Here is a 12,572-nt window from a genome sequence, read left to right on the forward strand (position 1 = left end):
AGCTTACATGGTCATACTATCACTGCCCTTATAAGGCCGCGAAACATTCAGTGTGTGTTTTTCACTACTATTTTGGAAACGGGGCCGGGTCCCTTCGGATTGGGAAAATTTGCAGCGTTTTGACTAAAATTGGGAAATTAGTGTTGTTGTTGTTTTGCTAAAAAATGCGTGAAAATTGAGAATAAAAGTGTGTTTAGTATTATATTTACTAAGGTTGAAGTTATATGGATGGGAATTGAACTAAATATTGAGATCTAAAAACATTTTTATTAAGCCTTCTATTGGGAATTTTTAGCTCCCATTTGGGAAAATATATACTTTTTTCAATTTGGAATAAAGCGGATTACCGGCCCCGATTTTGAATGAAAAAAACACACACTGACATTGCGTTATTTTACAGCTGAAAACGTACCTTCTGACCAGACTGCGCAATGACGGAGGCTGGTCTGGAGCTACGGGATGCAGCATTAGACCCATTTTCGTATAACGCGGCTCAAACATATCATTAAAACATATAAGGCTAATAAGCCCCACGAGAAAATTATTGTAAGCAAATAGAAGAAGACTATAACCCTAATTATGATTACTCCGTCTTCTTATACATTTAAAGGACACGAAGATGTTACGTCTGTGGCATAGACATTGAATGTGTAAATACCTCAAACTATTTACCAAGGCATGAGTATCATATTTTGTATTTTTCATATAACTTCATAACTTTAAACTGCGTGGTTATTTTATAATCCTCAACCACTTAAGACATTTCCATAATACTAGTTCTATGAACACTCGTGTTCCACTTGGATTATAATACTTAGATTCGTAAGTGATTTCTCTTCCTCAATTACACAGATGATTCATATCTAAAGGAATGGGTATAGACATGAGAATCACATCTTGTGTTTTCATTGTGATTATAAGTGTTGGACTATAAATCTATCCCGACTACAGAGAAAGCAGCTATTGATAGCTGAACAATACTAGAAACATCAGCAGCAACAACAACAACATTGGTATTATTAACTACTTAACGATTTTAAAGACTTTCATTAAAAGTTTTTAAATGTTTGTATAGAATTTGTATTTTTAGGATCGTGCCGAATATAAAGACTTTCATTAAAAGTTTTTAAATGTTTTTACAGAATTTATATTTTTAGGATCGTGCCGAATATAAAGACTTTCATTAAAAGTTTGTACATGTTTGTACAGAATCTGTATTTTTAGGATCGTGCCGAATATAAAGACTTTCATTAAAAGTTTTTTAAATGTTTTTGCAGAATTTAATAATTATGAATCGTTATAGATTTCGTACCAAATATTCCATTTGATTGATTAGATCGAACACTTCGTGTAAGCAGCGAAATAATCATGATTGTTATTAGCAGTCATATGTTAATATTCAATATGGTGTCATATTTGTGCCATAATGCTACACATTACAATTTTTGGTTTATTCAAGACTCTCAGAGACAAATTAGCATTTTAATGAATTCAAAATTAATAAACCTTGTCTATAATAACATGTAGTTTGAGTTCGCGGTCAAACAAAACCACATTACATGCCCCTCTGGCTGGACCTATTGAAATATCGCACTGCAGACACACCAGTGCGGGGGGGGGGGGGTTGAAGTTAGTGTGGTGTAGGGATGGTAAATATGGTGTGTTTTGACCTAAAATGCCAAACAAAGTCCTATCTAATAAAAGTAACAATAATTCCTACTAGAAATGTATTTTATTACAGCCATCAATAAATGGCAGAATTAATTCCGTAAAATATTGCAACTTAATATTGCAACAAAGTACACGCAGCTGAGATGTAGCGTTATCGATAATCAATTACAATTTTGTTGATTAAATGCTTTGGAGAAAGTAAACAAAATTGTGAAGATCATAAATTAACGCCGTAAACATGCCTTAATATAACTTGTTCATTCACTTTTCAGACATGAATAGATTTAATAGTCTAAAAATAGCCTGCCTTCTGCATCTCCACGTTGTTAGATTATGTTATATTCTGCACAAATTATAAATTTCTATTTTCGTTCCGCCGCATGAGCACCTTGCGACAGGATCGAACAAAGTCCACAATAAGTAATCGTTTAACGTTCTGAATTGAGTTTGTCGTCTGCAACGTAACCATGGTAAATATGCCTGTCAGTCGAAAATACTTAAAGCAAAAAGAAAACCCTGTACCAAATTTGCAGAACGTTCAATTATTAATAGTTGATATCCAAGCTGTGCGATTTATTTATAAAATTCCGTTGCACTTTGCAAAATCGTTAATTTTGATCGATTACTGAATGACTCTAGCCTTATTAGCGCGAGCCAGATACGATGATGGTACAAATAGTTCGATATTTACAAAACAAGAAATATTTAAGTTACAAACAAGGGCAGTTATGGTCAAAATAATAAGGTTCACCCTTTTGTTTGCAAATGTTCAATGACAAATGAATACTTTTTGTTAAACAACCTTATTAATGTCCATTCCTGGTAATACTAGTCTAAATTATCGCCATGTCCAATCTCATTTGTTTTGTGATCAAAGATCTGGGGCTTGTAATTTCAGAGACCTTACGGAATATTTAAGATTGAAAAGAATGAAAAAACAAAACTGAAAACAAAAAATAACCATAATTACAATACCATATACTCTTCTTCTGAAATTGTATCGCACATTAAAATGTCCTCCGATATTTAACTAAACCGGACCCAGTTTCCTGGTACGAATCGGTCCCTTTAACGTTGACTTTAATATGCTTGATACGTATTTCCCACTGCCGCTTGCAAGCTGTTCATGACTCACAAAGTAGAAATTGTGTTCTCAACTGTGTGTGTTTGTGTATTCATTTAATTGTAGCGATGGCTGGTATGAAAACCGTCGCAAGCTATTAACTCTCATAATCACCAGTATAAAACAGGAATTCTTTTCTAAATGTCTAAAGGGACAATACCCGCAAATTTACAACAGAAAACCAAATACTCAATGTTTACAGACATTTGGTATATAGTCGTAAAAGGACATTATAAATCAAAGGCAATATAATAATCCCCATTACATTTTTAACGTAGTAAAATAATTTTATTTAATAATTTGAACCGCGAAAATGGTTCTTATGCCATATGCGCCAAGCGAAGCTTTATCACAGCCTGCTCAGTCGCGGTGTCTTATAAGGCGCTACGCTGTACGCTATAATGTCACGCAAGGTTTCGTGGTCCCATAAGCGGACACTGTAGCTAATGACCAGACTGTGCGAACGCGAAGGCTGATCAGGAGCTGCCCTGGCCGCATATGGCATAAGAACCATTTTCGCACGACGCAGCTTAATAAGTACATGCATATATCAAACACGCCATGCAGTAGCTCAATAATTTAGTATACGGAGTCAGTCCGTCGCATTGACTGGTACCACACGTCCATCGGATATTATTTAGTAAACTGATTGAGGAATTATAACAGTACGTACTTATTTGCCAGTATGTTGATAGCATTGTTCTTGTTATACGTATTTACTGTCAGATATTTGCGCATGGCAATCCCTATGCTTTATTATGCAACCGCCTAGTATATCAGTCTGAAAAGCGCGCACAAGTGTGTGTATTAAGATCAGTTCCGATTTGAGATCGAGGTATTCTTTTCATCATTTAGACTAACGGCTGGAAACTTGTGTACAAAAAGTGTACTTGTCGGAATTTTTCATACAATTGGATAGGCACCTTAGTATTTGGATTTTTTTCGACCTTAGTGGAGTTTAGTGACACAAAAAGCATGTTAGTGAAAGGTTATTTTACAGTTAGGAACGAAACTAATTTCTAGCAGTATACGACAGTGCTAATGAATTGTGGCGCTTTGAAGTAAGCGTAAAAGTTAACATTAGAACCACTTTCAGGAAAACTGTCAGCCTTAATGAGCAGGGGCGACACCTTCCGGTATATACCACTTCCTTTTAAAGGATATCACTTCTAAAGAAAAATAAAATCAATGCGGAAAGTGTCGTCCCTGATTCGCCTTTCCGAACTGCACAGGCTAATCAGGGAGTAATGTTAACGTTCATGCATTAATCCCAGTTTTCCCAGTACGAGGCTCGTTTAATTTATGTGATGTTATTTATCATGATCTTACCAAAGGAATTATCGATTACCGTGTTTACGTATATGGTACTTTTCTCAAATTAAAGGGATCTTTTCACGGTTTGGTAAATTGACAAAAGTGAAAAAAGTTGTTTCAGATTCGCAAATTTTCGTTTTAGTTATGATATTTGTGAGGAAACAGTATTACTGAACATTTACCATAGTCCAATATAGCCATTATATGTATCTTTTGACGATTTGAAAACCTAAAAATTATAAAGCGTTGCGATTGAATAATTTGGAGAGTTCTGTTGTTGTCGTTTAAATTTACAAAACTACGAAGATTGCTTATATAATGTATAAAATACTCATGCTGTGTAAACCCGGCGGAATAGCCGAGAGGGCTAATGCGTTTTTACTTCAGACTAACTCCAGGACTCAGGGCGTCACTGGTTCGAGCCCTGGTACCGGCTACTTTTTTTTCCTTTTTTTAAATTTTATTCTTGATTTTTTACTGGAGCTTTTAAGACCCAATGTTTACATTTATCAATATAAAGCATTTAATGACAAACTTCAAAATATGCCAAAATCTGTGAAAAGGCCCCTTTGACGCAAATATTAAACGTACTCTTGTTATATATTCTACTGATAATCGATAGTAGTTGGCATAGGAACAGCCTTTGTCGTCAATGTGGTCGCATCGTATTTGAAAAATGAAACCGCGGTATTAATATTGCGATAGAAAATAGCCATTACCCGGGAAAATTGACGACAAATTAAACGAGATAGAAATGTTTGCACACTGCTGGGCGGGAGGTGGAAAGCTTTATTGATTACTGATTTCTAACTAAGTGTGCTGGAAATAGTTATGATCTATACAAATTATGCGAGCATTGCTGATAGCGCAATGATATATTATTTATATATTTAAAAATGCAGCAATATATTTAACCATGTCACAGTAGGTTGGGGGGGGGGGGGGTATTGTGTGCTGCGGGATCAAATATACTAGGACAATATCCGAGCCTGTCGGGGAAAGGTGGCTAACATTTGGCTTTTGTTGATTTTCAACAAATCGGACTGGTTGGACTTCTTCTTGATACCTCAAGACAAAAAAAATCGATTCAGCTTAGAGTCGAAGCTTTTGACCGAGCGTTTTAATTACTCTAACACTGACTTTGCCGGCGTTGGTATACTCCATACGTATACGTATATAAGGATGATTATTCTCATATGATTTGATCTGCATTTGCATGATTTTCACTTCACCAGCGGTAAAATTGCAAAATTGGTGAAACATAAAAACTCAATTTGCTTTTTCATATTCTAAGTCATCATAGGCGCTGCATGTGGTATTGCACAAATTATAGTCGCGCGCATGTTACAAGTAGGATGTCGTTTGTCCCATATTGATCAATGAAACACCCGATTGATCAAGTTAGCGCAGTGGTTGTAATACGCTCATTTAGGTAACTCGGGTTCAATGCCCGCTCGCGACGCATGTAAGTTGATGGTCACAATACCCGAGAGGTGGGTTTTCCTCCGCGTTCCCCGTATGCATCACCCACATCAAAGCACAATACCACACACAATACACCTACAGCATTAAACATATTTCCACAATAGCTATTTATTGAAGCCATAATTCAATTCATTCCGTCTTTATGCGTTTAGAAGTTTATTAAGTTAATTAGGTAGATGCGTTCTTTTTCCGCACACAGAGCAGCCTTGAAAGGACCTGGGTCCTAATAAACTTCGAAATACCCACGTACACTAGTGGGTCACAATTGAATAGTATTCCTTGTCCATTACGGTTACATATTAAACCATATATTATAGGTACTTTCTATCGTTACAAAAATGTGAAATAAAAAACGACGATGTTTGAATAATATGAGTCGCGTTCTGAGAAAACTGGGCATAATGCATGTGCGTAAAGTGTTTTCCAGATTAGCCTGTGCAGTCCGCACAGGCTAATCAGGGACGACACTTTCCGTTTTTATGCTATTTTTAGTTTCAAGGAAGTCCCTCCCTCTACGAAAATCAAGTTTAGGCGGAAAGTGTCGTCCCTGATTAGCCTGTGTGGACTGCACAGGCTAATCTGGAATGACACTTTACGCACATGCATTAAGCCCAGTTTTCTCAGAACAAGGCTCCTATGATATCAGTCTTCAAACAGGTAAAACTCATGTCATCTTATGTATTCACAGATATGAAATATATGATTTGTTGGAAATATCCAAACGGAGGTAAATAATTGATTAATCTCTTTTGTCATTTTTATTATTTTATGTTTCAGACTAAACCTTCAAAATTTCGGTCTCGCCGCTTCCTTTAGTTGACATGGACAGTAATGACAGAGGTATGTCAAATGAATGTACATATATACAGTACATGTGATTTCTTTTGCCAAAATTACAGCCTCTTACAGGTTGTTTCCCAAAAACAAATAGTGACTTTTTTTTCAAAAATATCTGACCAAAATTTCACCCAAAAGATGCCAACATTTTCCGACAAATTAATTGGTTTATTGTGTTTATTAAACAGCGATATAATTCCACAGCTCTTAATGATATCAATTCAAAATTCAGGTAAATATGCATTAACAATTTGAATACTGTTATTATACTTGTTTTAATAATTTATCATTTGTCCCAATTACACGGTATTCGCGCTATTTGTCCTTATCCACAAGACTCAGGCTGTAAAATATAACGCAACAAAATCACTGAGACCATATTGGGAATCCTATGTAAACGTTGTTACCTAGGTAACGTTAATTTTGCAATGCTTATAGCAACGAACGTTTACCACCAACTTATCCGTGTTTTACTTCATATCAGTTTTTAGTTCACAATATTGCATGATTAACCATTCAAATACAAATTGGTCATATACCATTCCCTCTTTTCTGAAGTACATTGAATAACGGTAAATGTATGCGAATGATTTTTATAAGTTTATATTATCACTAATCATCGCTCCAGGAAAACGGGGTTAAATGCATTTTCGTAAAGTGTCGTTCTAGATTAAATTATGCAGTTCGCAACAGATAATCATGGACGACACTTGCCTTCTTAACCCTTAAAGCGCTGGAGCCGAATTTTAAAGGCCTTTGCAAACAGTTTGGATCCAGATGAGACGCCACAGAACGTGGCGTCTCATCAGGATCCAAACTGTTTGCTATTCTGATAGTATTCTTTGAAAAAAATCGAAGAAAATGCTAATTTTAGAAATTCATCAGACGACATTTTAGCAGAAGACAAATTACCCAGCATGCAAAGGGTTAACTGGATTTTCGCTAAGCAGAGTCTTCCTGCAAATGAAATGTACAATACGAGCAAAAAGTGTCTCCCCAGATCAGCCTAAGCTTATTAGTTAAACCCCGTTTTCTGAAAAACTTCGCATAATGCATGTGCGTAAAGTGTCGTCCAAGATTAGCCTGTGCAATCCGCACAGGCTAATCAGGGACGACACTTTCCGCTTTTATGACATTTTTCGTTTAAATGAAGTCTCTTCTTAGCAAAAATCCAACTTAGGCGGAAAGTGTCGTCCCTGATTAGCCTGTGTGGACTACACAGGCTAATCTGGTTCGACACTTTACGCACATGCATTATGCCCAGTTTTCTCAGAACGCGACTCAATTAAGCCCCGTTTTCATAGGGCACGGTTCAAATACTTGTACACGAATTGTTGCATTTCCACTGTGAACATGAACTTAACCCCATACCAAATAATATCCCGGCAACAATTCAATACGCGCCATTTTCATGTTGAAGGTAAAGAAGGTCGGCAGGAGCCGGAAGGGGAACTGGGCTGCTGCGGCTGCGTGCTGATGGGCGTCTCCATCTTCATCCTCATTATCTTCTTTCCTTTCTCCCTCATCTGTTCACTAAAGGTGAGCCGTAGAGCGGTGGGCTGAACTCATTTATACTATCCGCCTACATTTACCCTACCATACTCGCTAGCCCACTGACACGCTGTTAGAGAACTCGTCTGATTTTAGGGGAAACAAGTGAGCACTATCGGTAGCCAAATGACGATTACTTCTTAGGCCGAAAATTAGCTACTTTAATGTACCAAAATATTTAAGAAAACGTCTTTATGTTCATGTTCTGATGTAACTGTTTCAAAATGACATGCATGCAGACCAGCAACAACAGCTTAGGGATTTGCTTTCATAATTCAGTAAGTGCATAGTCCATACCATACTGTTGTTTTACTACATTTATGTATGTAATAACCTACATACAAACACAATGTGTTTTGTATATTTACCCTGCATGTGTTTGCTTAAGTCTTGCAAGTGGTCTTTGTTAGTTTATTAAAGCGTTTTTATCCCTATAACAAACCCGCCCAAAACCAGTTGAATCTAGTGTCATATTCAAATTAGAAATGTTATTGAACGCTGAATTAGAAATGTTATTGAACGCTGAATCATTTATCGAATTTCGAAATGCGTTTGAAAGGAGCGTTACATAAGTAACATTTTCTAACCAACAAGTTGTATTGATTTAAGGTTTAAATTTCTATGGACTCGCCTGTGTAAAGTTCACGCTTTATCGACTTTTTCAATCAAGTTGCAATGAGATCGATCGCTTTTTGTTATGGACATTTTGTATCGCCAGTATATTTTGTCTCTCCCGCAGTAAACGTGATGATGGCAAATATATTGATACAAGATTTTGGTTATGGGGTCGATGGTGGTGATAATGACGCTGCTGCTGACGATGATGATGAATATGATAATGATCAGTTATGCCTTTCTTTACTAGGGGCCGAATATATAGGCCCGTTATCCCAAGAGAATTTATGTAGATTTGGGTAGATTTTGGAAGATTTGGGTAGATTTGGGTAATTCAAGTCGCCGGAGAATTTAGTAGAAGTCTATTTTCCCACAATTTTAAGTTAACCTTGAAAAATGTCCTCAAATGTTTCAGGATATTGTGGTGAACAATCGTTCTCTTAAAAAGAAGTCTATGCTATTGTTTTCCAAAATCAAGAAAACAAATCTCTGCTAATGAAGACAATCGTTAGGTTTTCGTTGTATTTCTGTAATGTGGCCCCATTCTTACGATGTTTCTGTACACTGACCCCTAATTCTTGTACCCAGATCGTGCAGGAGTACGAGCGAGCTGTCATATTCCGGTTGGGTCGGGTCCTTTCCGGGGGAGCCAAGGGACCAGGTACGTGACGTTGTGTCAACTGTGAAATAAATTTTTATTGAACATGTGTAGCAACAGTTTCTGGGGCGTTTTTCATCGCAGTCAATACACTTCTATTAGTATAGTATACTAGTATGTAGTTCTGTCTATTCTGACTTCAATATTAATCAAAGTTCTTTGTTATCTTAAAAAACAACGTATGTCACGATAAAAAACTTATGCTTTTATCTTTAGATGTTGTGTTTAGTTCGGTTGTTTTCGGGGAAAACCCGAGGTATTGTCATAGCCAGCTCGTCGTATCGTCCGCCGTCCGCCGTAGGCGTCGTGCTATAACCTTGACATTTTACTCTAAAATCAAAGTGCTTCCACCTACAACTTTGAAACTTTACATGTAGATGCACATTGATGAGTTCTGCACGCCACACTCATGTGTGGGTCACTAGGTCATAGGTCAAGGTCACTGTGACCTCAAAACAAATAAAATAAATATCTTTCTGACAAGCTTTCATTTATTTAAAACTGCACCGTCAGCCGAGCGTTGGCACCCGTTATGCGGCGCTCTTGTTAAATTTTAAAAGTCGCCGTTTAGTATTACGTCTAATTTTAAATGCGCAGCGTTCTTAAATGGCTACCGAATAAATTTGCGTTAGCGTTAAACTTAAGTTTGAAATCAGATGTTATAAGATCGATTCTTTTGTACAAATGCGATAAAAACTTAAAAGTCGTTTTTAATGTATAGCTGTAGCCGAAAAAAGGCTACGTCTCCCGAAAGAATTTATTTAAATTCACGCAGTTTCCCTAAAAAATACAACTAAGTTCTGGGAACGTCATTCTCCATGCCTGTAGCAGTTTCATCGAGTGAAAATTCGGTCGAGTTGGTTGTGCAAATGCGGTAAAATCTTACAAGGCGTTTTTAATGTAAAGCTGTAGCCGATAAAGGCTGCGCTTCCCCAGATTATTTATTCAAATGCACGCAGTTTCCCTCAAAAATAAAACAAAGAAGTTATTCCCCATTCCTGTAGCAGTTTCATCCCGTTAAAATTCGGCTTGACGCGCTATTTTTCACCATATTTGAAGTTCCTTCCATTCGTTCGAGCCTTACAAAAACCGTTTCTTGTTCGTCCAGGTCTGTTTTTCCTGATGCCCTGCGTAGACACGTTCAGGTGTGTCGACATGAGGACCTTCTCCTATGATATTCCACCACAAGAGGTATGTCTTTAGCGAGCAGACATGTCATCTATCAGTATAGCTAGAAATAGGGATGGTACAGAAAAATGAAATACTATTCAAATACCAGGTACTCGTTTATCATTATTCGCATAAATTCGAATATTCTACTGAACATATTGGTTATGTTTATCCTAAGAGCTAGAAATATTTTTTATTATTATTTTAGCTAGAAATATTGATTATGTGCATCTATATATATATTCGATGATAATAGTTAATTGGTAAAAAGCTACATTTAATGATTCCATTCAAGATTGTGTTAATGTTAGCCAGATTAGATACGTTGTGTAGAACTGTTTGGTATATACATATGGTTGTTTGTTCATTTGCCAAACTGAAATCGGTTAGGCTTTTTAATAGTTTTTACTTGAAAAAAAGTCTGGATATGTTGACTAAGGTTAAGTGCATAAACCCATTTGAGATTGTTGCGTTGTGAGACAGATTTAGTTTAATGCCTTGAGTTGTAGTTTGTTTGTTGTCATCGTAACTGTTTGCTTACTTAACTAAAACATGCATCATTTGCGATTTATTGAAACCACAGGTGGTTAGCGTGTGGCTATGATATTAATTAGTGAAAACATCATTTTGAATGATAAATTATCATATTATAACAAGATATCAACTTTTCTGAAAAAAAATTTCACTATCAAATATATATGTAACAAGGTATCCAACTCGAAATCACCCGAAAACGGGATGCATCGTTTTGAACAGCCATTACATCATCATTTTTGCAGCGATTTTTACGATCTTGGTCTTATGCAACGCAGAAATGAATTTCCTTTCTGGAAATGTATATGGCTTGCAATATTTATACAAATACTGGGTCATCTTTCAAGAAATAACACGATACACAACTCGCGTGACCTGGATAACATCGATCAATATCAAACAGCAGAACAAATTGTCATCATCACCATGTTTGATCTAGTGTACCTGATAGTTGCACTGATTATTGTTCTCCGAACTGTGTCCCCTTGGCTGAACTTGCAAACTTTTTGAATAAAGGTCTCAATTTTTCTATACTACTATAGGTGTGGGTGGGGTATTTGGATGCTAGTTTCCACACCCATTTACTGTCTTCTTGCATTTGTCAGCTTAAAAACATGTTCTGAAGCCACGTATTACCCATTCTTTGTTACCTTCAGAATATGTTCTTCAAGCTTGTTTGATTTTCAATATAACTGTGTTTTTGAGTTCGTTATACATGTAAACATCTATTTGGTTATAAACAATTTATTATAGTTACTCAAATTTTTAGCATTATTTCAAATAAATGTATATGCATGTACTAAATTAAGTATTTGTGAACAATTCTTCTTAAAATTCTTAGAATTCGCACGCGCATTAGCAAGTTTCGACTGCGATATTCAGCGCAATAAAACTGCATATTAACTGCTGCATATTTTATAGTTTTGTTTCAGTGAGGTTTTTTAGTTCACTTATAGTTCGTTGATCATTGTTAGCACAATATATTTAATTTTACTTGTATTTAAATAGTATATCAACCAGTGAACCATAAACGACCCGATAAATCATAGTTCAGCCTGCTGCATGTGCACATGCCTCGCCTTGTGAAAAGTGGGTTTAATGCATGTGCGTAAAGTGTAGTTTCAAATTAGCATGTGCAGTCCGCACAGGCACTCTCCGCTTTAACGATATTTTTCGTTTAAAGAAAGTCTCTTCTTAGTAAAAATCTTGTTTAGTCGGCTATTCTGGGACGACACTAAACGCACATGTAAGCATTAAAGCCCCTTTTCACAAAACACGGCTCATTTGCATTAAACGGCATAACGTAATATCAACACATAAAACGCGGATTTTATTATTTAAATCGCATTAGCATTACTAAAATTTTAACTCGTTATACTTGATCAAATAGTCTGCGTGACGTCACTGTGTCGTTTGCTCACATGAGAGTTGGCAAATGTCCAAATTATCGGTTGCAAAATGTTCAGTTTTGAAATGACGCAGATAGCGCGCATAATATATCTATATATATAGATTAAACGGTGTATTTTGTACGACCGACCTCATTTCATGAATGTAAACACGTCATTGACTACAAGATATGCGTATAATACAACTTTTGAAATACGAACCAGT

General features: G+C 36.3%; 1 protein-coding gene across 8 annotated transcripts in view; it reads left to right on the forward strand.

The window, feature by feature from the left end:
• Positions 1–12,572, forward strand: part of LOC127837374 (stomatin-like) — a 35,216-nt gene that overhangs the window by 4,223 nt on the left and 18,421 nt on the right. For 7 of the 8 annotated variants that reach the window (XM_052364363.1, XM_052364367.1, XM_052364370.1 and 4 more), the window contains 4 exons: positions 6,371–6,433; positions 7,851–7,969; positions 9,185–9,257; positions 10,363–10,445. In XM_052364363.1, the coding sequence (XP_052220323.1) occupies positions 6,415–6,433; positions 7,851–7,969; positions 9,185–9,257; positions 10,363–10,445 (294 nt within the window). In that variant the 5' untranslated portion in view covers positions 6,371–6,414. Of the gene's footprint in view, positions 1–434; positions 1,014–6,370; positions 6,434–7,850; positions 7,970–9,184; positions 9,258–10,362; positions 10,446–12,572 lie in introns of those variants that run through there. The other variant, XM_052364366.1, reaches the window with a different exon arrangement.

The sequence above is a fragment of the Dreissena polymorpha genome, chromosome 7 (assembly GCF_020536995.1).
Source record: "Dreissena polymorpha isolate Duluth1 chromosome 7, UMN_Dpol_1.0, whole genome shotgun sequence".
NCBI lineage: Eukaryota > Metazoa > Mollusca > Bivalvia > Myida > Dreissenidae > Dreissena > Dreissena polymorpha.